The sequence below is a fragment of the Aythya ferina genome, assembly GCF_964211825.1.
Source record: "Aythya ferina genome assembly, chromosome: 14".
Taxonomy (NCBI): Eukaryota; Metazoa; Chordata; class Aves; order Anseriformes; family Anatidae; genus Aythya; species Aythya ferina.
In genome coordinates, this window is record NC_140312.1 from 19,122,964 (window position 1) to 19,150,390 (window position 27,427).

A 27,427-nucleotide genomic window follows, 5' to 3' on the forward strand; every position below is an offset into this window, starting at 1 on the left:
GCTATCTGGGCAATCAATAATATGCAGGGCTGCTTCATATAGATTTAATTAAACATTACAGAACATAGGCCAAATGCTTGCTTCCCTGAATTCAGCCTGAATTCTTCAGCTTCACCTACAGCAAAGCTACAACTTCAACACAAACAATTTAATGAATCTAACTTTATATGCAAATGTTATTTGTAGCAGACTAGCATTTATGAACCCCTCTGAGTGGATTCAGCTGTCACAGAAAAACACAAGGGTTTGCATACTAATATGGAGCCCCACTGTCAGCAGACAGACTGCAAGGTAAGTGGTATAACCTTGTTCTGTGAGACTTAAGGCACACAGGCTTTTTATAATGAGTTTGTCTCATAAAAAAAACAAACAAACAAACAAACAAAAAACACACATACAAAAAGCACAACAAAACACTCACAGTAAAGCTTATCTAACTGATGGTTTTCTAAGGCACCTCTCTAACACCAGCACATAGCAAGCCTCCTATCTAAGTACATATTGACAGCACTATGGGAAGGAATCAAGCCACTAGGTACAATGAGAAGTTATGCAGAAAGGCTCAACAGTGCATTTAAATGTATTAGGATCATGTGAGTTGAAACTGTGTGGCTGTTGCAGACACTTAGCATGAGTAAGTTTTCAGAGAAGTAAAACCCTCGTTAAAGCTTATACCCAAAGGAAAAATTCATCTAAAGAGAGTAGTTAATTCCCTCTGCCTCCCAAGTCAGCAGCTACTTCTGCTATGCAAAACAGCTGAGTCTTCAAATGTTGGTAGGAACAGAAGGAACTTTCAGGAACCAAATCAAAGGCCGAGGATACCTCTACTTTCAGAATTTACTTGCCACAGTCATAAATATAACGCCTTTGCATTCTTTTTGTTATGTTGGAGTCACCCTGCCCTTGAATGTCTCCCAACATGCTTTAAAGTTTATTAACCTTTCAGACGTGTAGTATAAAGCCAACTGAGATACTTTAAAGACAAAGTGGAGATAAGGAATGTAATTCCATTAGTGAATGAACAAGGTTGAGTGACTATCTTTGAAGTGCTTTTAAAACTGGAATGCAGTTGAACAAGGAACAAGGATTCAGAATAAAAGTAGAAGCTCTCCCCTGAAAAGAAAGTTATCCTTAATGATCCTTTCAGAATTAATGCTGATCAGGAAAGCTTGTAAATTCCTAATACAGCTGTAGCTGGCAATTATTCAACAATTCTCCACAGAAATGGCTAATGATTATTAATTCCTTTGGTACTCAGAGTAATCATTCATAATAAATTCAGAATGAACTCATTTCGTATTAACGTAATGTGTAATTCCATGGGAGTTGTATTATAATTTTGCGTTAATTAATGGATACTTAATAGTATCCATTTAGCGTAGTACTAGGTGTTATTATTCTAAGCTCATAAGCAGTAGAAAAGTAATTACCAACAAGATGTGGCTGAATTATTGAAAAGCTAATGCTTGTACAGACTCCAAACATTTAACAGAAATGCCCTGGCCATCTCTACAAGACTTCTACAGGTGACTCAGTACTGATGCTGCTCTTGCCCACAAGTGACATTCTGAAAGGTTGAATTTGCCTCACCAAAAAAAAAAAAAAAAAAAAAAAAAAAAAAAAAAAAAAGATTCTACAAGAAGCTGAGAGATGGGAACATTTACAGCGGAAGAAGACTCAAATCCTTCAGAAAACTAGTATTCTGGGGACTCGCATAAAGGAAACTTGCATTATTTCCTGCCAAAGCACTGTTATCAGGAAAACCTTCAGTCTGTTTGGACCTCCAGTGAGCAAGATAATTAACTGGTTCAAGCTGGCATAGCTTCTGTAAGAAGTGGTTGGTTCTGCTGCCCCTGGCTGGTGTTCCTGATCTCTGAGTGTTATCTCAATAGGACTGCTGAGGTCTGGTTTTGGACAACTAAAAAGACAGAAAACTAAACTCACCCAAAAAAAAAAAAAAAAGGTAAGAAAAAAATAACTGATTAGTTTTCAGGTGGTTTCAACAGTTTTCAGCTGATTTTGTTCCCTGAACTGTCTCAGGACGTGGTCATACCCTGCCAGTACAGCAGGAGGTACAAGAGGATGAGAAGACCAAGGGCACCAGCACAATGAACAACATTTAGCCCTTTCATTGGTCTAGAGGTGTCTGCAAACCATGCAGTGATTGAGAGCAGCCTGAGGATATGAAGGCACTGTTTAAATTGTTCAAGAGTCACCTCTTGCCTTGTGGTGGCACAAGTGTTTATGCAGTAACACAGCAACCAGAGCAAGGGCCTGATCTGAATTAAAAATACCCCAAAATATAAAGCTGTTTTCCAGCTTAATTGGTGCTGTGATCCACTTACTCAGATGATCACACCAATACCTGTGTTGGCAGAGTGGAAGTATTGGCATGGAGAAGGAAACAAGCTGCTGGGGGAGTATCCACAAAAGGTACATATAGCCACCAAAAAATGTTCATTGCGATCGTGATCTGAGTTACACTTCATTATGCATATTAGGAGAAAAACGAAGGCCATGCTAACAGAGTTAGTGGTACATGTCTAGTCTGGCTTAACTGAACATTTTTTTTCTGCAAGCTTAAGGCGCAGTATAAATTCTCTGAACTTTGTATTACACATTGGCTTTTCAGAATCTAACACCTAAGCAAATTAAATCTGCACTCCTAAACTCAAAAGCACCCAAACAAAGAACTGGAAAGGATATTACTGTTATCATTTCAGATTTTTAGAACTGATAGCACTCTATGAAGTGCTTGTCTTTGTTATTTTAGCAGGCAGTTTACTCCCTAGTATGTAAAATTTTTCTTTTAATTTATAGTTTAAGTTAATCCATTGTTGTACTAAATCTGTACTTGTGCCAGAACTGCCCCTTCTTTCTCTGAGTTTATCCCAAATTTCTTTAGTGAGCACCTTTTTGTTTGTTTGTTTTAGTTAGACTAAAGCAATCAGGCTAAGCCACGCCAAACTCTGTTAAAACAATTCTGAAGTGACGGGCTTTTTCTTATTCTTATCATCCTAGTACTCCACTTACCCCAATTTTACTAGGATCTCAAATGTTTTCCAGCTCAACAAGTTTCGCTAGTACATTACCTGCCTTTTAATAAAAGGCCATTAATGGATATACTAACATAACTTACATAACATACAGTAAGACTGATACTAGTGACTTCTTTTGAATCTAATTGTTCTTTTCTTTCTTCAGGATTCTTTCTTTTAATAGTTATCTTACATTTATTTTATCAATTGTATGCAAAACAATGGTAATGGGAACTGACAGTAGAAACAGGAAGGTATCTATTTTTTAAGTTTTAGTAATGACTTCAACAAAAGACTTGAAGAATTTTGTTATGCCGCTTTTGACTTACAAAATTTGGAAGTGCACAGTAGAAAAATGACTGGCTCCCATCACTTTGGGTCACACAAACCTGTTAAGCTTCCTTTGAAATATCATTTTTGGACTAAAAGCCACTGTGGAACATTTTGTACCTCAACAGTTTTGGTCTAATACAGAGAAGTTTTTAAAAATTGCTAAAACAAGATTATAATTCAGCCTTATCTGCAGTCTTCTGGTAAAAGCAAACTGAGTTAAAGATACTACCTCTATATATTTTTTCGACATACTTATATTGAAAGTCCCTAACACACTGTAAGTATTGTTCTAATAAATTAGTATCTGACATCCCTAAAGTCAGGAATCGTTGTAACTACCCCTTCTGACTTTTCTGACCAAAAAATAATAGTCATATCCCCTTTATCTACATAGTTTATATGATGTGTTATAAAGATTTTATTACTTGATAGTATCGATAGTATCTATATGATAGTACTTGCTGACACATCAGAACAACGTAACTTCAAATTGGAACTTATCTTCAAGGTAATCTAGTCTAATTTGGAGACTTGTCACATGGTTCTGGTCTCCTAAGCAATCCTCAGTCAGCATCAAAAGGGGGAAAAAACGGCTGTATCCCACTGCAAAATGAAGGTGCGCTGTGCCTGCAGTTAATGTTAGCAGGAACTGCTGGCAGGAGGGTAACTGGATGCAGGTTTCTGAAATAGGCTGTCACCACCATACAACACCACCAAAAATAACTTCTTCCTTAGTCACCACATGTTTCAAAGGCATCAGTAATGCCCTGGAATCCCTCTCTGGAGTTACAGTTACCCAATGAACTTCTTATGTGATTGTGCAAGTTTTATCAAATGAGGCTTAGGAGACAGTGGGATAAATGTGGGATGAAACCAGGGCCCAGATGTTTCATGAATTTACCCTGCTTCTAGAGTATACACTGGAGTTCTGCCTGAACTCTGTTGGCAGTGGGTTTCTCATGATAGCTGGACAACTTTCTGAAATCAGTCCTAGAACATCTGCATTTTCATAGGCACTGAACCAGTTTACTTATTTTACTGTCATTCCTTCTCTCACATCCCTTCTGCAGCTCCCCACATGCTCCACCTAAGAAACCAAACAACTGACGATTTAGTCTATATGACATTGGTTTAGGGTTTCTTGAAGGCAAGCTCTGTGCAGCATTTCTTAAGTTTACTGAAGTCAATAAAAAACACTATGTAACAGCATGTTTTAATTTCTTCTTTCCGTAGGAAATCTGCTAAGAGCTTCTCTGGTTCTTCACAGACATCATAAAACAATGAATCAGTTTTTAAATGCTAGCTGCTGTATAGATGACAGATTTTCAAAATCTAAAAATGTAATATAATGAACACTAAGAACTGAAAATTCTTAAAAAATGAAAATTATGATGATTTGGCCTTTCTCAATTTCACTCACATTATTGGCTTATTAGCCATAGGCTACTAGCATGCAGCTATGGTTAATAAGGAAGTAAATGATGGACTTTTAACAACAAACGTTATGTAATTAACGTAAGGACACTACTAGTGTTCATTGCAAGACAATGTATTTCCTTGTGTGAATTGAGAATCTGACAAGAACTGGAGATGCTCAGTATTTTGCAGAACTTTGTCTCTATTAGCTTCACTTCATGCCATATTTACTTAATACAAAATGTTTATTTGCATTGGTAAGGAGATGTTTTTAAAAAGATCATATTTTGAAGCACAAGTGCATTTGATTTTTCCATTTGTATCTGTTTTGACTTTATACCATTTATACTCATTAATTCTAAGTAGCATTTCAAGGAAGAACAAAGACATTAAGAACTGTCTTTTCCTTGTCTTTCCCTCGGATCAATGTGTTGAGAGAGGGTGACAGCAATCTGGAGAGACATGAAAGGATCTCAAATAACACCAGCGCTGTCTAGTGTGTAAATTGCTGCCATATCCCTGGCTATCGTATTTTTACACAACACAGCTAAAGCTGCTGCCTTAGAAAATACCTGTAACAAAGTGTAGATGCTCAACCGCATTATTTCATGCACGCTTCTACAAATCGTGTATATAAAAGCTTATATAAAGCTGGAAGGTTTTTTTTGTTGGAATTATTTTTTACAAGCAAAGCAACTTCTGAAAAATATTTAAATGTATATATAATATCACAGTTAATATTGGAAAAAAAAACAAAAAAAAAAAACAAAAAACAAAAACATTTATTTTGTCTTTGCTTTAAAACAAATCCATTTTAAAAATGTGTGAAATGTCTGATTTCAAAACCATTAGTGATTTATATACAAGTGCCATTTTAATAATTGTACCTTTATAATAGTCCCACTCCCTTCATCTTCCTCTAGCTTGGGACATCCAGAGCATTTTCTTTCATACGTAGCAGAGTTTGTTTCATGATATGCATGGTGAAAAATGCAGGCTATCAATGAGTCCTGAGCAAGTGCTGAGGAAATAAATGGAAAAAAAATCTTTTGACTTTGAAAAATGCTGTTTCTTTGGAAAATACCAACATGTTTTCATATTTCTGACATGAAAAAGACTGGTTTTATCTTCCTTATGATTTTGCAGTTTCACAGCTTCCTTATTTTTGTGCATCTTTACTTCTGTAACTTTAGCATTTCTGTATCTGTATCTGGATGGTTACTGAAGCCAATACAGAAAGCAGCTGAACTAAAGAAAGACCAAATTCCCCACTTGGCCTGCCAGGGGAACTTCCATACTGCAAGGGTTACTCAGAGTTCAGTATGCATGGAATAAACACAGCATACTTTATTAAGCATCCTGCTTTCCAGACTGCTGTTCCCCAGCCCTTCATTATTAAAGCAATAGTACTATATTTTAAATACAGATTATGTAGTTTGCCCCAGGTCATATGAGATGGGATTAATAGCCAGAAATCCTGATTCTCTGCTGTCTGTTAAAACACTAGGCATCCCTCCATCTTTTAGATATAATGGATTCTCCAGCACATTGCCCTGTATCTCCACTGATTTTCCTGAAATGTATTAACCTCCACATATTGCACTTGTAAAGCCTGCTGCTTTAATGGTGCACATAAGCCCCATGCACAGTTAAATTTTGCTACTCCTTCAGCTGCAGTTTCTGAATCTGCTAAGGGGAACATGAAAATTAGATTATTATTATTATTATTTGTAAGGTATATCTGCTTTGCAGTTCATCTTCCTTATATTTTAAAACCATGTTTACTTGTCCCCTCCCATCTCTTTCAGTCTCTCAAGCTTTTCATCTATTCCCAATTCCTGCGGCTCATCTAAAGAGATGAGGTAGACGGAACAAACAGCTATCTGGTGATGTTATTTACTTCCCTATAAACCAGGCAAAAAAGGATTTTGTTTTAAAATAAAGAATCTCAAAGCCAGACAAGGGAAACCGATATTTGAATATATTTTTATTATGCTAGCATAGTGCTTACGGTCTGCCACAATGAAAAGACTGATGCGAGTTAACTGTGCAAGAACGGAAAGTTTTGAAAAAGTGATGCAGAGGATACATCTCCCTTCTCGAAAGACAAAAAAAAAAAAAAAAAAAAAAAAAAAAAAAAAAGCTATTTTTCTTTGCCAGTAAGTACTTTTTTGGGCTTTAGTTTTGCATTGATGTGTCTGATACACCATAATATGGCACTGAATATTTTACAAAAAGCTAAAACACAGACAATGACATCAATGACATAGGCACAGCAGAGATGTTTAATGCCTTCTTCACCTCTGTCTTCAATGCTGATGATGGGCTTCAGGACCCAGGGTGTCTTGGACGGGAGGACCATGATGGTGGGAATGACAAACTCCCAACCAACCCTGAATGTGTGCGGGACTTGCTGCTCCACCTCGATTCATACAAGTCCATGGGTCCGGATGGGATCCATCCCAGGGTGCTTAAAGAGCTTGCTGATGTCATCGCAGGACCTCTCTCAATTATTTATCAATGGTCTTGGAATCTGGAGAGGTCCCAGTACACTGGAAGCTGGCAAATGTTGTGCCAATTTTCAAGAAGGGTAAGGAAGAAGACCCTAGCAATTACAGGCCTATCAGTCTCATGTAAGTGCTTGGTAAAATTATGGAGAAGATGATCCTTGAAGTTACTGAGGTGCACCTGGGGGACATTGCAGTCACTGGTCCCAGCCAGTTCACGAGGGGTAGGTGCTGCCTAACAAATTTGATTTCCTTTTATGATAAGGAAACCCATCTAGTTGACCAAGGAAAACCAGATGATGTGATCTTTTTGGACTTCAACAAGGCTTTTGACACGGTTTCCCATAGGATCCTACCGGACAAAATGTCCAGCATACAACTTAGCAAAAACATCATACGATGGGTGAGCAATTAGCTGATGGGCAGGGCTCAAAGTGTTGTGGTAAATGGGGCCACATCTGGCTGGCAGATGGTCACTAGTGGGGTTCCTCAAGGCTCTATTTTAGGGCCAGTCCTCTTCAATGTCTTTAGAAATGATTTGGATGTAGGACTAGACGGTGTTTTGAGCAAATTTGCCAATGACACCAAACTTGGAGGAGTTGTGGACTCTGAGGGTCCAAGGAAAGGCCTTGCAGAGAGACCTGGACAGATTGGAGAGCTGGGCGATCACCACCCGCATGAAGTTTAACAAAAGCAAGTGCCAGGTCCTGCACCTGGAATGGGGCAACCCTGACTTTACGTACAGACTGGGCGACGAGACGCTGGAGAGCAGCCCCGCAAAGCGGAAACTGGGGGTTGTGGTTGACAGCAAGTTGAATATGAGCCAGCTGTGTGCCCTGGCAGCCAGGAGGGCCAACCGTATCCTGGGGTGCATCAAGCAACAGCATCGCTAGGCGGTCGAGGGAGGTGATTGTCCCGCTCTACTCTGCGCTGGTGCGGCCTCACCTCGAGTACTGTGTGCAGTTCTGGGCACCACAGTACAAAAAGGACATTGAACTGTTGGAGAGTGTCCAGAGGAGGGCGACAAAGATGGTGAAGGGCCTAGAGGGGAAGACGTATGAGGAGTGGCTGAGGGCACTGGGCCTGTGCAGCCTAGGGTAGAGGAGGCTGAGGGGGGACCTCATCACAGTCTACAGTTTTCTCCTGAGGGGGAGTGGAGAGGCAGATGACCTATTCTCTGTAATCACCAGTGATAGGACCCGCAGGAACGGTATTAAGCTGAGGCAGGGGAAGTTCAGGCTGGATACCAGGAAGAGGTCCTTCACCGAGCGGGTGGTTGCACATTGGAACAGGCTCCCCAGGGATGTAGTCACTGCACCAAGCCTGTCTGAATTTAAGAAGCGATTGGTCTGTGCACTTAGTCACATGGTCTAAACTTCTGGGCAGACCTGTGCGGTGCCAGGAGTTGGACTTGATGATCCTTATGGGTCCCTTCCAACTCGGGATATTCTATGATTCTATGATATTTGTTTAGATATATTTAACAGAAGAAATAAATATGCTTTTGTAACAGAGAAAATATCTCATGCCACTTCTTCACCATCTCCAAAAAAAGCAGTTCTTTACATTTGCTTTTTCTATTAGATCCTTATATTAAATCAAGCCTGTGGTGTGCCTCTTCCAATGGTTTTATCCTCGTTTTATTTATTCTTGGTCAGCAGTAAGTATGCTGCTATTACTCAAACAATGCTGATGTAATACTGAGAAAATGAGACCATGTTGTTAACAACTGTGATTTTATTATTAAATCCTGGAATAAGACATATTTATCTTAAAGTTACCTTCTGGAATCAAGAGAAAAATCTGGACAAGAGTTGAAAATCTGAACTTCATCTCATAATACCATACCACAGCTTATAAACAAAACCTATTTTCTTCATAAATGATGAGAAAACATTAGGGAACATAGAAAGACAACTGTTTATTTTTTAAAACTTCATTTTCAACCTAAATACGCATTTTTGAATGGCTCAGTTAGGTAACACATACAGATCAGCTACTATTCTCAGGATGCTTAAAAATCTGGACACTTAGTTCAGTGACTGGAGAAGGTGTCAGCTTGCCAATATTCTGCTTCCTCAGACAGAAATGGACAAAATTTGGGTGAAGTTTACAAACCAGTTGCATGCACCAATAACGCAGGACTCTACCACCCAGGATTATCCTGGTGACTCCCTTGGTGAGCATGACAAAGTGGTTCTAAATCCACCACTTCTGAATCTCTCTGATTTTTTTCCCCAGAGAAGAAAGGCACGGCCTTTTCGAGCAGCCTCTGACAATCAGGTAGAAAAGTCTGAGTCATAAACCACTCTGCCATCTAGTGATAACGCTTTAATTCTGCTCCTCAGCTGAATAAACGTTCAAGTATGCTAAAGATGGATTTCTGTGCAAAAATCTCTGGCTTACAAGGCTAGTTGCAGCTTGTGTCCTGAGAGACAGGAGACAAAGAACTACAAGACTTAAACTCTTATTGCACAATATTGGGATTTTTACACTATTTACAAAACCAGGATTCAGACAAATTATTAAATACATAGATTGAAGATGCTGCACTACCCATGTTAAATTGCAAGTCTTCTGCATGCAAAGCTCTTTTTTCTTTTTCCTGGAAGCATCTGATGAGATTCTGTAATCAAGTCACTGTATCTTTGTTCTTATTTACTCACTGAACACATAAGGGCTTCTGCCAAAGGTCTGCCTTGCAATACAATATTTATCGAAACTCTTGGTTTACCAGAAAATATAGCAATTACATAATGGCTTTATAACAGTGATTTGGTGTGGCAAAATCAACACAAACTTTCACTGAAAAAAAAAAAATGTATATATTATTTTATATATATATCCACAAAGTCACAAAAAAAAACAACAAACAAACAACAACAACAAAAGACCTTTCCCATTTAAAATAAAAAATATGTTTTTCTGAGAATGAACATCATCCTCTGAGATAGTATTTGTCTCAAAAGTCCTAATTTTTTTGAAAGATGGTTTAAAGTTATTGCTATTTCCAGACACTGTGTTAGAAAAAAAAAAAAATGTTGCTAATCAAATATGCATGGACTGTGATACAGAATCTGGGTACCTAAGTGGATTTTAAAGCCAAGGAAAAATTATTTTCCTTGCTGATTTCCAAAACAAAAACCTGCACTTCTAATGCAGCTTTTCTACAAGCAATTTGTACTTTTAGGCCCAGATTATTCCTTTATTTTTTCTCACTGTCACCATACAGCATTACTATTTGCAACCCATGTGTCACTAAGAGCTCTGCAGCCGGAGGCATTTAGACCTTCTGTGCCCTGACTCTTCACAGCTGCATCGCCGCTTCCAGCTTCCTCTCCTGAAAGAAATGCTTATTAGATTACCGTTCCATGTCAGTATTCTGGCACTTGCACAAAGGCTGACCACAGGGCTGGGCAGAAGATCTGCTTTCCTTCCCCTCTTCAGGCTACTCAAAGCTCAGAAGTAGTCTGCTCAGAAAAGATGTATGGACTGTGTAGATCCCTGCAGAAAGGAGTCATTCTTGCAAAGCAGCACAGAATCACTACAGCAGCTATTGACCCTGAGTGACACTCACAAGCGTGGGAGCAGCAGGAGAGGTTTTTGTCCAGATCCTGTAATTAGGGACTGAGGGAAACCAGAAACAGACTGTATGGGGAGCTGCAGTCAGAGGTAGGTGAAGCTGACTCACATCTCTTTATTTCTCAGCAAGGATAATCAAACTAGATTTGATTTATGTGGGGTTGTCCTGGTTTCAGTTAGCCAGGAAACCAGGACAGGGGTCATCATAGCACAGAAAGTCAGGAAGAAAAATGGCTTGAATCTGCTTCCTAGCATCTTGCTGCTGTGTACTGGGTAAGCTTGCAAGCAGGAGGCGGGCAGGTTGAGGACACAAACAGTGCAGGTCCTCCTGCTCAGTCTCTGGGAACTGGAAACCCAACTAACTGATAGCATTGAACACTGAAATTCTTTCAGTACTGATTTTTGGTTGTCTGATTGAGAAAGAATCCTTCTCCTACGATAATGGTATTTTTTTGAAGGTTTTTGTCTGGTCGGTGCCTTCTCTTAAGTCCTTGTGACCTACATACAGAGACGATACAATTAAAGCCCTCTTTCTCTTTATTTTTTATGTGACATCACTTGGCTGAGCCAGCCCTGGAGTTGCTGAGGCCTCTGTTTTGTTTTCTCACACAAGGTCAGATATGATTTTTTATAATACTCTGTTATCTTCACAGTGAAAATGAACATTCAAATCTCTCTCAAAGAAATACAGGGTTTAGATGCTAGCTAGCAGTGGCATTGATGGACACACCCTTGCTGCTGTTGCTATCCTGAAGTATTAAAAAAAGAAGCCCAGAGTTAGGCATCCCTCTGCAAAAAAACAGGACTGAGGCAGACAATAAGTTACTGTGAGCTCCCACATTGCCACTGAGCACCAGTAACTGATACGCACCTTCCCCGAGCTGCTGGCCAACATGCAGTACAACCTGCTAACCTAAATCATTTTCACTGAGACACTTTGATGAGGTTTGAATGGCACAAAAAATTACTCTAGGGATATGGAATCCAACCCCTGCTATTTAAATCAAGATTGGTAGGATCATTACTACCTGATGACTGTTCATTAAGCCTGGGTGAGATAAATTTGGTAGTCAGTTGAACTCCCAGTGGCAGGAGATTTGCTGCAAACTGATTTCATAGTGCTAAGGTTTATTCCATTTGGAATAGACTCAAGCTTTGAACTGATCTCTGTCTGGATCGCTAGCTGGAAACAGAGATGCATCCTGCTTTTCCAGAACATGCAATTCACTCCCACAGCTGGCATCATTTTGACAAACAAAAATAACCAAGAACTGAGCTGCCCTGCAGGAGCCTCTGCCTTGTGACTTGTCCCTGCAGGTTAGAGTTGAACCTCAGCCCTGCAGCGACGGGCACTGTCAGAGCTTGAGCTTTACCTGTTGGCTGGATCTAAACAAAGCAGCGCAGAGCCCACTGCTGTCAGTCTGGCACCTTTTAGCAGCCCTACGTTACTCAGCAGTTAGAGAAACAACAGGCATTTCAGCATAGTAGGGGAGAAGCAGCTGGCTAGAGGATGAAGGAATAGAAAGAAGCAATTATACTATTATGAGTATCAAACAAGCCCACATCACTCTTACTTGTGCTTGGGGGTGCAAGGCCAGCTCATAACCACCTTTGTTGCTGATTGTTTTTTTGACAGAAATTGCTCCCTAAACAGTCATGTTCAGTGATTATTTGTCTCCTTCCTTCTTCCTCTGATTACAGCCAGACTGGGATATCCCTGATCTGCATAGAAATGAATATTTTAAAAGTCAGTGCTGTCCTCAAAGGGGCTTGTGCACCATTAGGTCTCCAGATTTACTGCACTAGCAAAGAACACTGCAGCAATGAAGCAGCAGCAATAGTCTATAACGAGGAGAAAAGATCTAAAAGAAAAGGATTTTGTCTTCACATGTTCATAACTAAAAATTAAAATGATCATTGAGGTCCTATTTTTAACAAGGAATTTTCACCAAATTTTGTAACCACACTGACAGAGCCAGCTCTATATTACATAGTAATACTTCTTGATTCAGCACCTGCGCTGTATTTTACCTGTGATCATGAACAGTGAACCACTATCATCAAAAAGCAAAGTATATTGAAACATGATGTTTGGTGGGTTACTTTCTTATATTAAGGCCTCATGTTTTCTAAGTCTGCATGGGACATTTTCCCACAGCCAACAGCAGCTTGTGCAAAATAGTAACTGTGCTGTGATGCTTGACAGTAGCACAGATTTTCCCAGAACCACTGAGAAAGCAGAGTTATTAATTGCAATATGTGTACCCAGGCTGATACAGTTGGCAACAATGGTAATAAGCATACCAAATTGTGTTCTTACTGTGTAAGATATGCCAGGGTCTCATCACCTGCTTTCAGAGTTTTGAAGTCCTCTGCCTATTTCCATATTGTTAATTATCTCAGTCTCCCTGCAAAAGAAAGTCCAAGTCACAGATCAAATCTATTCCCTTCTGGATGTTTCACTTTACATTAATCCAAAAGCAATCACACAACATAAACATCTGTCCATTTCTCCTCCCTGTCCATGGCTCTCATACCTCTCTTTTAGCTCTGCTCTGCTTTTCAGCCCTGCTAAAAGACAAGCCCTGAAATCCAGTTACATTCAACTTTGACTCATTGGGTGGACCTTCTCTCCCACTGCACCGTCTGCAGCTTTGTGGTTGTTTTATGCCTATGACTGCTTCTATGTGCTTAACAATTCTCTGAATTGACTCATATTTTCCATCATTTTAGGAACAATTCAAGAGCTTATTTTGGCTTGACCAGATCTGACTCACCCTGGGTGACCTCAGAAATTAGAATCAAATTCAGATTAGTGTAGAAAAACTAAAACTATAGTCAAATTGCAACTACAGTAAAGATGTAATTGCATCTTTACTAATGTGACAAAGAATTCCTGGCCTCCAGTCTGAACATATAACCAGTGTTTACCTGGTCTACCACTGGTCCAAGCCTGCATCAATTAGCCACTTCGGTTTTATTCTAAGGCAAAAACATGATGGGTATCATAAAGCTCTTTTATACTCAATTATGCCATGGAGAAAGAAAAAACTTAAATTACATAAATGTCACTATACCACAGAGATATGAAATTTAAGAAATTAATTTATGCACACGTACTTTGGAGTTTCAATCCATGATGAAAACACAGAGAAATAGCATCAAATTCCCCCAATTACAAGGTATTAAAATAGCCATCAGCATTTTGAACTATAAAATACTACTTTTTACTGTGTACATGTTCAGTTATTTGTCTGTCAAGCTCTAGCTGAAATCTATGGGAGTTTTGCCTTACCAGAGACCTCAAGGAACGTAATACTCAAAAACAAGTAAACAAACAAATGCTTGTTATAAAACAGTTGATTAAAAGTACAAAAATGCTACAATATTAAAATCTAATGTCCTTATGATTATGCATTTAGTAAGACTTGCACAATCTCTAGGTTTAAATAAGAAAAATAAGTTTTTTTCTTCTTGACTAGTTCCATTTTTTGTTCCATCTGACATTTTGTTAATTGTTTTGGGACACAGACATATGCTTACATCATGTGTATGATTCTCTATACCCTTTTTGCCGCAGAAATGTATCACTTGACAGGACTCATCATGAAAGCGAAGCTGCATTTCAGAACATTTTTGTCATTCCAATGGATACCAAAGCAGAACAAACAGATCACCCAGACATACACGAGACTGAAGAACAAGGAGGACTGGTGACAGAACATTCAGTAAACATAACATCGAACTGACACAGTATTCAGTGACAGGGGGATGGTGAAAGTAATACCAAAATTGCAGTAGTGTCCCAAACATTAATTATCTAGACTGCAGATCTAAAAAGCACAAAGAATGAACCTCGTATGCAATGCAGATTGCTTGGAAGCAGAGTTACAGTTTTAAATTGTTCTCAATCTTTTGCCCATAATAAATAGAATGACATGGTACATTTTATTTTATGTATTTATTAACAGTTTCCCTCTCTTTTTGTTTAGTTTGAACATAAATAAAGGAAACCTTTAGTCTTGCAAAAAAGCAGGCATATGCCCTTCCTTTTCAGAATAAAGCATCACTTTTGCTGTTTGATTTATACATTTTTAAAATTAGTATAAACTATTCTGGGAAAACCAGTTCTTGTTTTGCAGCCTACCTATGCCGATTAGAAGCATGGCGTAAAATAAAAACGTTTCTGACCAACCTTTCCAGTGAACAGAAATAAATTCAGGCTGGCAAAGGTATTGTTTCCTAGAAGAGTATGTGTTATTGGGCATGGTGGTTTTAACTGTAGTGGGAAGGAACTCCATCTGTTAAAATAAACTAAGATACACAGTTACATCAGCATATCCTAGGTACTGCACACTTGGCCCCTATTTTGTGATAAGCTTCCACATGGGGAATTAGATTAGCGTAACTAGACAGAAATGCAGCATAGCTATACCAATACACAAAGACAGTGAAACAACTGTTGAAGACTTGGATTTTTCTTTCTATTATTTGTTGGGTACATGTGAAGGGATAGTTTCAGTTGGACAACTTTGGAAACAAGAGAATTTGTATTACAAAATATGCTAATATTGCATTGTCCTTTATAGGTAATTCAAGGTTAGACAATACTGCTATTGCCCCAGTGAAATAACATGTTTATACATTCTGTACTATTTTCATACATCCTACTACCATTTAAGAATCTGCAGTACCTACTGAGCACCACTATTTGAGGTTCCTTCCCTAAGGCAGACATAGTACTTCACAACTTATTTTCTAGTATTTAAATAAAACAGGAAAAAAAATAAAAAAAAAAAAGTGGTGAAATTGTGAAATTGAGCATATGCCTAGAAAAATACAATGGTATATGCTTCAATTACAGCATTGAAACTCCTGGCATACAGATACATTGTAAAAAAATACTATACAGTCTCAGTAGACTCTACACTGAGAGTTGCTTTGACCAGCCAGAAAGAACAGGACATTAATTAGTACACAATAAAATTTAAGTGTTTCTGATAATCTCTGCAATAGAAAAAATGGGGCTTCTGCAGCTTTAGAAGTCACTTGGCCAATGGAAGAATGGCAAAAATCTGAACTACCTCATTCCAGCTTTCTGACAGAGACACACAAAGTCCTGACTTCACCCTTACCATCAGGCTCCAATGGCCGTGCACAGCTCTGGAGAACAGCCTCATGTGGGTGAAAGCACTCCACGAGACAGTGCAGTCTTCCTGTTTACATCCTGGTAATGACCTCCTCTAAAATGCAACAGTTCAAATTTCATTGAAGTGTTCTGAAACCCTGTTCAATGTCCTAAAATAGCCTGTCAAAACTCTTCAAAATTCCTGCTAACAAAACAACTCTCTCCGAATATAAACTAGAATCCAGTTTTGCACATTATACTTTGGCAAAACTTCCACTGACTTCAGTTGTCAAACAGGACACAGACAATAACCATAACAACAAATGCTGGAGCTGAAATACGAGATCCAGCCACTCATATCTTATGAACTTCAGTTAAAAGGAACACACACCACGATTTTTAAATTGTCAAGATCAGTTTCAGCTACGTTAATCGTGTGCCTTTAGAGTTCCCAACGGATAGATATGCAGGAGCCATGGCTAACCACAGGCTGAATGACACTGAGAGGTGATGTTATGCCTTGGTGTTTGTAATTTTATGGACTAGTCTGTGACAGGAGCAAGGAAAAGGCCTTCTTGGAGTGATGCAGTCAAAATGAAAACTAACTCCACATTCCCCAAACTTTTGAGCAGGCAGCATTCATTATCTCGCAGATTTTTCCACTGATCACCATGTGTCCTCATCAGTGAAGGAATAATCAAGCCTATTACATTAATAATCTCTGACATCATTTTGTGGACTGGCTGCCAAGCACTTACCCTGACCTAGCATACCACTGTGGCTTACTGACCACAGTATCAGAATCAAAACCTACTTTATTTTGGGAACAATTGTATGTTGTGTTTTTTTTTTTCTGTAGCTGAAGGCTTGAGTTAAAGGGACGATCTGAATGAAAGCAACACAACAATTTCCTAACCATTGCAATCTAAGCACACCCTTAAAAGAAGCATCCACTGACTCGAGGGATTCACCCTCTTGATTTGCAAAACATTTCCAAATAGCTTTTTTTCAAAGTTACATGTTATCAACAGGTGACCCAGTAAATGCAATTAAGGTGACCTGACTTCATCAAAGGAAGTGGATTGCCATGGGCCATTCTGATGAACTGTCAGGAAGGCAGGCTGACCTTGAATTCTCCATAAATTGATCCTACCTGAAATTAGATTAGGTATTTGGTAAGAAAACATGCAAATCAAATGTGCAATACTGGTGGTGGACTTTTCCTTGAAATACACTTAGCACGAACGGTTCTGACTTCAGATCCACAATAGACCACAACACTTTTTGTTGATAAGAATAAATATCTGTAAGAGAAGACAATGTGATATACTGCAAAAAGCAAAATTGTTTAAGATCTAGACACGATTAACATTTTCAGAAGTTCAAATGGCAAGTAATATAGGACACCACTTCTGTATGGTTACTTCATTGTGTTAATGACTGAACTCTGCAGTCATGTGGCCAGACTGCATCTTAAGTGCTCTTATTTCAGGGGACACTGAAAGTCACTGCACACCAAGCATATTGTGCTGCCAATGTGCAGGGACTGTTTGTGATTTGAAAGCAGGACAACATTTTCTCCTTTGCATACTTAATGCTCACAGGATTTTAGCAAAGCAAGGTCTCTACACGTTTAGCAAGGGTCCTCATTAGGGGCACAAATACAAAATTGCTGATGGAATTACAGCACGTGACAACAAAGCATTACAGCATAGTTCTCCTTTTTATTAAGGGAAGGAAGGTATTTCCTACCTGAAACTAGGAAACACACCATTCTTCAATTCAAATGAAAAACTGCTCTGCACACAAAAGAGAAATGAAGAGATTTTGCAAGATTAACATAATTGTTAAAGATGAGATGGGATGACATCACTTAGCTTCAGCTGCTGACACTATATGCATCCCCTTAGGCAACTGAAAAGATGGCAACAATCTCCTCAACTAGTCCTCATTTTGTGGGAGGAACTGAAAGGGGGAGAAGGACCTCAATTTGAAAAGCTAAGGATTTGTATGATCATCCAAAGAAAATGAGGACATAAGGACACAATGATCCTCTCTTCCTGCCACAATCTCCTTCTCTAAAAAACTTGATCAAGATCAATCTCTGTAGATTATTTCCTTATATATTCCCCCCTCAATATCTGTGGTATTTCACAGTCCGTAATAAACTTGAAATTTCTATTAAACAATAGGGTCCATTCATTATTATTATTTTTTAATCGAGAATGCAAAAATACACAGAATAGCCAGAGACATGCACAGTCTGATGTATGTCTTCAGCATCAGACGAGCTGAAAACACTTGTCTATGACGACAGCATTTCTTGACTTGGTAAACCACGAACATCAGATGAGGCCTGAGGAAGTAAGAGGGTAGATAAAGGAAATTCTGTGGAAGGACAGAAAGAAAAGATAGACAGACAAAGGAAGAATGAGAAACAATCCTCTAGTAAATTGTCACCAAAAAAAAAAATCCAGGAAAAAAAAAAAAGTCTGGCATAAAAAATTGTTAACTGCAACTTTTTATTCTGCTTTTGGTCAAAGAACTGAGCATCTGACAAAGAGATTAAATGTGTGCATCAGCCGTAGACATTAGCATACACAAATGGGCCATGACCCCTCCAACTGTTGTCGGTGCTTTGTGTGCGTGCGCGCTTGCAGACACCATGAGGGACAAATTCATCCTCAGTGTAATCGGATTAAAAAGTCAGTGAAATTACATCAGAATGAATATTACCCTGAATATCTTTGTATTGATGTGATTATATGTTATGGGAAGACTCCAGCTCAGAGTGGCGTTTTTGTCACATGAGACCTGCAGACCTCAATACTAGCTGCCTTGTTTTTTCCTTCCCTCTTTTTAAAAAAAAAAAAAAAAGGGAGAGCTTAACTGGATGACATTGCTAAGCAGTATTCTACAGCTTTCATTACGGGTTTGGCCTTTCTAGGTAAAGAGGAAAAGCCAGAAAAACTTGGATACATTGTAATTTATGCCACAACCCTTTCAACAGTTTCCAAACCTTTATCACAAGAGGAAGCAAGAATCAAGTTAGCATGGAATCCTAGGCTCCACAGTGTCTCCATTTTACAACTTTCAAAACATTAAAAAATAATTTGTAAATGAAGATACAATTACAAAAGGTACCAGTTATGAATGGCATGCAGTCAATAAGACAAGACAAAAGTTATTCATTGGGCTAAGTGTGACTTCAAGAGGGACAAGTATAAGTACACTTTTGAAAACTATCTGGAAAAATCACAATACTTTTTTTTTTTTTTTTTTTTTTTGATGTTACTGTGGTGCTTAGCTCTCTGCCTTGTAGCCAATTCATATGCAATTGTTGCATATAAAGCAACATCTAGCCAGAAAATGCATTTACCTTCACTGTCCATTTTATTGAAATGCATCCAATTGGTCATCTAAACCAATTAGGAAGAAATCTGAATGTGTCAATAATTTTTAAGGACAGAAATTAATTTGGAATTCAGGGAATGACTGGAGACATCTGAAAGACTAATCATCTTGTTACTGTGTCTTCGTTAAGGGTAATAGTTAGCAGTTACACAGCACTATTCATCCTCAAGTTGTTTTTAAACATTCATTGTAATTAAACCACATCACATCTCTGTGAATGAAAAGTTACTGTCTGTATTTCACAGCTAGCAACCCTGAAGCTACAAATAACTGATAAAAAGGACACAGTGTCAGATATGTGTTGGCAGCTTAGCTCTGCTTCAGCTAGGGTAGAATGGTTCCAAATGAATAGTACTCAATGCTAATTCCTTTACTGTCCTGTATCCTTACACTGTGCCAGCACAAAATCCTAAATGATAATAGACTATGTAGGATTCATATTACTATACATAATCGAGGTCAGTTGCCATCCCTGTTATTGCTATTTGACATGAGGTTTATTTCCAGGGACCAGAGTTAAGGAAAAGCCACACCTCAACAGCTGAAGGTGCTGTTAATCTTGGCTTCAACAGAGTTTGCAGATGTAGAACACAGCCTCAGAAACACGACTGTATTTCCATAACCAAAGAACAAGGAATTGCTTTGATATATTTTTATTCAATGCAAAACAGATTTTTGTAATTTCATGTCCCGTGTAGAAGAACTGTATAGGAAATACTAAATTAACTGCCATGCTAGCTCACCTATCCATAAGGTTAGGCCCCATATTTATCACTGGAGCTAGGATAATGTTGCCAAACAATGACAAATGAGTTAAGTTTGTGCATACCATGTCAATAATGCATTACATGTCTGGACATCAGTAGCAGATGCATTTCAACCCACAAGGTATGTCAAAACAACTAATTCTTGAACAGAGCAGCCATTAATTTGAAATAAATATTTTCACACAGAAGGATGGATCAGGAGAGGAACAACATTTCAGGTAGGATCTGGGCTTACTATTCAAGGATAAAAATGCAACACTTATGTGTGATACAAATAATCTTTCTGGTACTGCAGGAAAAGCTGCATAATCTCTCTGTTCATATAGTTACTTGTTACATATAGTTAGAAGAGCTAATACAGCTCATGGAATTTATACACATGGACATAGGAAATACTACAGAGAAAGACAAGACAAGACTCAGGAACAACTTTAAAGGTAAAATGAAGACCAGTGTTTAAGTTTCTTCTCATTCAAAGAGTGGTAGTATTAACAAGCTTGCATGTTCCTAGAAATGAGGGGAAAAGAAGGAAGTACTTAGAAGCCCCAACAGTCTTTTTGTCTTTTTTTCTTGTTTACTTCAAGGCCTGAGGCAAGACTGTCATTTTTATTTATTTATTTATTTATTTTTTGTCTTTTTGACTTTTGAAGCACTACCCAGAAGTTGTTCCAGACAAATATGCTGCAGCAACCAGATTCCTTTATCAATTCAGCAGAATAATTCCAGAACAACAAACAGGCTTGGGGAAGTAATACTGTTTAGAATAACTTTACAGTATGAAAATCCAGTTATCTATTTAGACTGAACTCTTTGCTGTGGTAAGTCAACTCATAGCAACAGATAACTGATTCTAAAGAGCACAGACATATCTACGACGTTATCTTTTGTGCATATAACATCTGGCAAAATATTCTAAGTTCTGCACAGCAGATCATCTGTATGCCCACAAAATGAGTTTCCTTACAGCACTAGTATGTTCCACCCCTGCCAGAAGACTTTTTTTTTTAACCTGTGGGGCTGTTGACATGTTGAGGTGGGTGCAGCTGCATGTTTGTTCTACTTTCCTGAGCTGGGCAAAGGTGAGACATAAAACCATTGTTAATCCACAGCGTTTTAGATATGTAAGTATACAATTGCCTTTGCAGGAAGAGACCTGTTCTGCCTGCAAGGCCCTTAATTCACACAGTTTCATAGGTTAAACTAACCTGACACCATCTGAACATGTCCACATACACATGCTGTCAAGTTAGCTCCTGACTGGCCTCGTGTCATAAAGAAGAGGCATCTTTCAGATGCAGACAGTTATCTGAAAGGAAACGGATTGCAATCTAAATTCAATTTATGTAACGACATAATGTTCATGATTTTGGTGGCTGATAAACTGTTCTATGTTGAATTCTACGAATTGAGTTCTATTATCCAAAGGTATAATTTACCCATTATTCCAGCCAGGTCTATTTCTCCTTCAGAATGTTTTAAAACCCCTCATACAACGTCACTGAGTGGTGTACAGTTTACAGTCAAATGTCTCATCTAATTTAGAAAGCTCTGTTTCTAGATGCATTGTAAGACATATTTCCACACTGATGTTACTGCAGCTGCCCACTAATCCTGCAATTATATCATTTTGCTTTGGTCTTAGCTCTTCACTGTAGGCCAGCAGGCAGGTCTCTGTGACAGACTATAACAAGTATTCATTTAAGACTATCATCCTTCTCTTCCTTTGTTTTTTCTCTTTCAAAGAACATAGGCTATGTAAGTCAGTTCTGCAAAACAACTTAAAAACCAGTGATAGTAACAAGCATTTTAAACACCAGCTAAATGCAATATTTAAGAGGAAAGATAATTACTAACAGCATTAAAAATTAAAAAGAATTTAAAAGGAAGTGTGAATAAACAGCTTGAGAATTACACAAAAGAACTAGATATACTTGACGCACCTTCATCAAATTGAAGGTGTCTCAAGTGTTCATCATTTAGAAAAAGACAATCTTGTTCAATGTATATTATTCATAGGTGACTAAGAAATATATGACTACAGAAACAAGACAGAACAAAAGGCTGGATGAAATAAGAGCTATTAACAAGGACGAAGTCAAACTACAGAAATAAAAGAATTCCAGCTGATTCTCACAAAGGAGCTGTAGCTTTCATGCTGAGCAGATGTGAACCAAAATCCTCAATTTAAGCCAGTTACTCTTACCTAGGCCTGCTGAGCAGTTAGAGGAACATGGCGGAGTTTTCACCACTGCCAATGATCTGCCATGTGACTGGAAGAAATGCCTTTAAGTTTTCAAAATGACCACTTGCTTTGGACATTAAGGACCTCCACCAACTGGCTTAACATCTGCTTTCAAAGGCCCTAAAAACCTATAATGACATTCTAATAAATGGGTTTAATTCCTACCTTGAGGGAAGGAGGTGCTGGTACATCATATCTTTGAATATACTTCTCTATTTTGATGTCAATGATTTAACAAGTGACATAAAAATGTTTATTAACCTGTGCTTTACCAAACACATTAATATTTATGAAGGGGAAATTGAGAATTTATTCATTTGCTTTTCCATATGAAAAAAACACCTTATCTTTAAAGGAAGGCATACCCTGTTTCACTCAACAGGCACATTACATAGAATTTAAAGGTAAATATTCATATATTTTACTCTAACAACATAATACTATACAGATAGCAATGCAGGTGTTCATAAGAACTTTGGGGAAAGAAGGCATAGGAATAGCAGAGAAACACCTGAAGAGTACTTTCACTTAGAGCAATTTGGTCCACTCCAAACAAAAACATTTTAAAGTGGTTATGATCAAACAAAAACAACTTGCAGCAGTTTAATAGATTGCAAGTAGTTGGCTGAGACATAGACAGTGGATTTCATTCCTTTTTTGTTGTGAAATGAATAACATTAGTTTACAGAGTAGTAAAATATACCCCTGGTGAGGACCTGTAGAAGAGCTTTCTCTTCTAGAAGAGAAATAATGTTTAAAACTAGTGAGGTCTACAAGGTAGTTGGAGTGGATTCATACAGGCCGTTACAGCAACTTGGGTTACACGGGGCCATGTGTTAAATCTGCATCCCTTAGTTACACATCCGTATCATTTACAAGTTCGTTTACAAGTCCCAGATGAGTTAGGCAGTATATGGGCTTAGTAAAAGAAAGACATAAACACCAAAATGTGTAAGTCAAATACTCAATCTACCTTTAAAATGGCTTATCAAGCTTTTTGGCCCCTTAGTCCAGTCATCAGACAAAACTGGATGTAACACTAAGTGTTAACATTTTCTAAGAAAAATAGAGGGATGGCAATATCCTTCTGAAAACATTCTTTCCACTTCCATGAGTAACCTGCCTCCCAGCATGTATGCAAAAACAAAGTAGTTGACTGATTGCCTGTTTATGTAGAAACAAAACAAAACAAACATAATCCAATTTGTAAGTAGTAGTTGTGGCCACCCTATTCAGATATGAAAGTTTCTGTCCCTATCTTTGCCTCTTTATCATGTCACTAAACACAAACTTGAATATAGGTGCACTCTATTTCAGATTTCAGGACAGTACATCTCATATATATATATGTATTTATTTTACCTGCAGCAGCAAGGAATTCTTCAACAAGAATTAAAAGAATTATTTAACATCTAATCAACACTCTGCAAATAACTAATATTAAGCCAAAATACAGAAAGAATCCTAAACAACAGATTTCATGTCAGGTATTTTAAAATAAGAGGAATACAATAATGTGCAGAATCCTCTGTTAGGTAATACGATTAAGTACTTGTAATTGAGAGTCTAATGTTTCTGCCAAATACCAACCATTATTTGATTATTGCTTTTTCAGTTACCCTGACATACAATAACATTTATTTTGCCAAAAAAGAGGTGGCTATCAGTAAATAGTGAACATGTTTTTTCAGAAACACTATGCAAATTCTTTCAGCTCCCTTTTTCTGGTACAAAGAATGAAAGTTGCTGTGCTCAACCTATAAGAAAATCTGGTTGGATGTGATCTGATAGACACAATGAAGCCCACGAGATGTTACAAAACTGCTAATGGGCTCAAAGGAATTCGAAAGATTTGGTATACTTGCAGATTTACAGCAAATATTTGTATAATATTTTCTCTCGCTGTTATCTTTATATGGGTAACATATGGATAAGGGATATATAAATATTCCTTCATCTTTCATAATTCTAAGATTCTTTAACTCATGTGAAATATGTGGCCAGAAAAACTTCAATAAATACTTATTGCTTTGATTATTTGCATCAAACATTCCAAGGAGCTTTCTCACAAAATGCATTCTTAAATAATTAAGGGAGATTGAAGGAAAAAAAAATAAAAAAAAATTAATGAAGTAAGATGATGTATACATAGAGAAAATAATTGTATTTACACCCTAATTAGAAAAAAGGAACAAGTCAAAGAACAAAAGACAGAATTTGCATGGGTAAGAACAGAAGAGTTAGGCAATGCCAAAAGTGAGATTGGACACATCTTTTGTCTCCTGGTATTTGTTTAGATAGCCTTTAAATAACTGGTTGTATTTTTTAGTATTGTATAATTCATTTTTCAAACCTTTAGTCAAATAGATTGGTCTATTTCTGAGAAAACATTCTGAAACTCACTTGCATATAGAATATCACAAGATCTATTGCATTGAATGAAATATAATTTGTGATCATTTAATCACGATGCAATTTTGTTTTGCTGACTGGAATGGTTGAGACTTGGAGCCAGAGTGCTTGGCTTTTGATAAATTAGCCTTTCATTTCCATTTAATCACTTTACACTTTTCAAACAAAACTTGGAATTTTCTCTTCCATAGGTGTCTCAAAGAACTAGAGTTTAGAATGTAAATACTTACATAGCCTTAGTTACAAGTAGCTCCTGTCATGGTAGAAAATACCTTAATAGCCACACATAATGCACAGAATGTATTAAATTAGACATTCTTGACTGGAACTCCAGAGCCAAGGAAGGAGGAAACAGATTTAAGAATCTGTTCTATATTGCTTTTGATGCAGCATCAAATCTGGCAGAACACTGCTACTTATATAAATAAATCTCTGGATGATTCAAATGCATCATAATCATAGCTTGATGCAGTACCTATGATGAAAGAGGACATGATGACAGGGAAATAAAGCCACAGAGAAGCTTCTAAACCTGTCTCCCAGATGGGCTAGAACCTAACCCTGTTCCAGAGCAGGGCTTAGAAAGTTCCAACTGTAACTTAAGGCTACTGCATTCAGTTCAACTAAAGAGAAAAAACAAACAAACAAGCAAAAACACATACACAAAAGAAAATATCAAAGTCATCAAGACTAATATCCTAACTCTTGGAAAAACAAATGGGAGAAACTCTAGTTGCCTGTTTTGCATTTCCTCTTAAAGACAGCACCTCACTCGAAGGGCTTGTTTTTGCCAGGGAAACTGCGCAGGAAAAAAAGCTACTCTCTGATACCCAGTCTGGATCAGCTTTCTTGGTGTATCGAGCTTCAATTATTCTTGGATAACTACTTTCAAAATACACAGAGAAAACAGTGAGTTTAATTCTAGAGTAGGTATTCCAGTTCAAAGAGAGCCACTCAGAGGATAAAGCCTCAAGCTAAAGCTGATTAACATTAGCAATATCCTGCCCTCAAAACAACCCCTGGAATTGTTGCTTGCTGCTATGCAAAGTAAAAGAAAACTCAGTTAGCAACTAGAACCACAACTACAGAGCCCTCCACACTGTATGACCGTAGCATCAAGGGCATCTCTACTGATGCTAATGCAGTCTGTAGAGATTCCACCACAGTTGCAAGGGTACCTTGCAAACAATTGTTTCAGGTAAAATTTCACTATAAAAAAAAAAAGCTGCATGGCAAGGCCTCACTTTGGAAAGCCTTATTCCATCAGAACAGAGCATCCATAAAAAGGATTGTTCCGTAATACTTTTCATGAGCAAACTCTTCTGCTGCATGATCCATTACTCAGTGGTAGGATGCTGATGTAGCACTGATTCAGGGAAAGACTGAGTCATTTAGTAAATCATTTGAGTGTTCTGTAGGGATCTGCTGCTCAAATCTAGGTAAGGCCCAGACCTGTTTACCATGTCAGTGTGTAAAGGACACACACTGTGCCAAAAACCTCACTGAAGGAAAAACAAACAAACATAAATAAGTAATGATTGGTTTCCACTTAAAGTTTTCTCTTCAATTTAAAAATTGAAGGAGTAAAACTCCACAGAATACAGAATAGTTATCTATCAACTAATTTCTGGTAGAATGTCAAGGGAGATGGTACCATCAGGCATCAAAGAGGAAAGGAGCTAGAATCTAAAAACCAAAGGGAAGATCCTGAAAAGATTGCCATGGTAAATCCTTAAATAAACACAGGAGCCAAACCTAAACAAGCATTCTGCTAAAATAAGCTTCCAGCAAACCTATGGACTCTTAAAGCTTCAACTGTTTTAGAGTTATAGAGTTAGCTATAACTACAGTTAAAGGACTCTGAAGAACTACAGGAGAATTTCACAACTAAGTGTCTACACAATGTTCTTGGCAAGACATAGTAGCTCTTTCATTCCCCATCAAATCTAGGAAGTTTGATTAGAAATATTTCAGAGTTTGAAAACATTCCTTTGATTTTCCCATAAATTTATCATCTTGGAACTGAGATATAAGTTCTCACTTGTAAAAATCTATAAATGTGAATGGACATGTGATCGGGGTACAAAAGCAGCAGCTAGACATGGTAAAAAGGAGAATATACAAGTATTCACATTAATAAAATTTAAAATAATTATGTTGAGCCACAAACTTAGAACAGAAGACCATATCCAAGGCAGAATATATAAAGGTTTGCATTCCCACAGAAGGGAAGAGCACTGTTTAGAATACTTGAAGCAAAATGTTTCCCTTTGTATTAGATTTTTTTTTCAGTACCACCTTTTATTTATGCTAAAACACTGAAATTCTTGCTAAAAGATCATCTAAAACTTGAGTAATGATTTATTCTATTGTGTTCATTACACAAGGAAGACTTTAAGCAAGAAAAAAAGAATTAAACATCTAAAAGAAACAAGTTCTTGATTTCTCTAAATCTTAAATTCAGTAACAGTCCCCAAGCATGCTGCTCTTGGCAATAACAGAGTCACCCAAAGAGAATATCCCAGTTACAATTTGCAAAACATGGAGAAACAAAACACACGGCTTTGTTTTAGAACAGGAAAACTAAA

At 37.8% G+C, this 27,427-nt stretch overlaps 1 protein-coding gene and 1 long non-coding RNA gene across 3 annotated transcripts in view; one reads left to right on the plus strand and one right to left on the minus strand.

Moving 5' to 3' along the window:
• The window catches only part of CCNJL (cyclin J like), a 52,808-nt gene extending 37,988 nt beyond the window's left edge, over positions 1-14,820 (plus strand). The window contains 1 exon segment of the mRNA XM_084535400.1: positions 14,457-14,820. Within this exon segment, the coding sequence (XP_084391526.1) occupies positions 14,457-14,593 (137 nt within the window). The 3' untranslated portion in view covers positions 14,594-14,820.
• Positions 1,305-27,427, minus strand: part of LOC311444334 — a 48,841-nt gene continuing 22,718 nt past the window's right edge. For both annotated transcript variants that reach the window (XR_014697819.1, XR_014697820.1), the window contains one exon: positions 1,305-5,808. This is a non-coding gene — a long non-coding RNA (uncharacterized lncRNA). The remainder of the gene's footprint in view (positions 5,809-27,427) is intronic.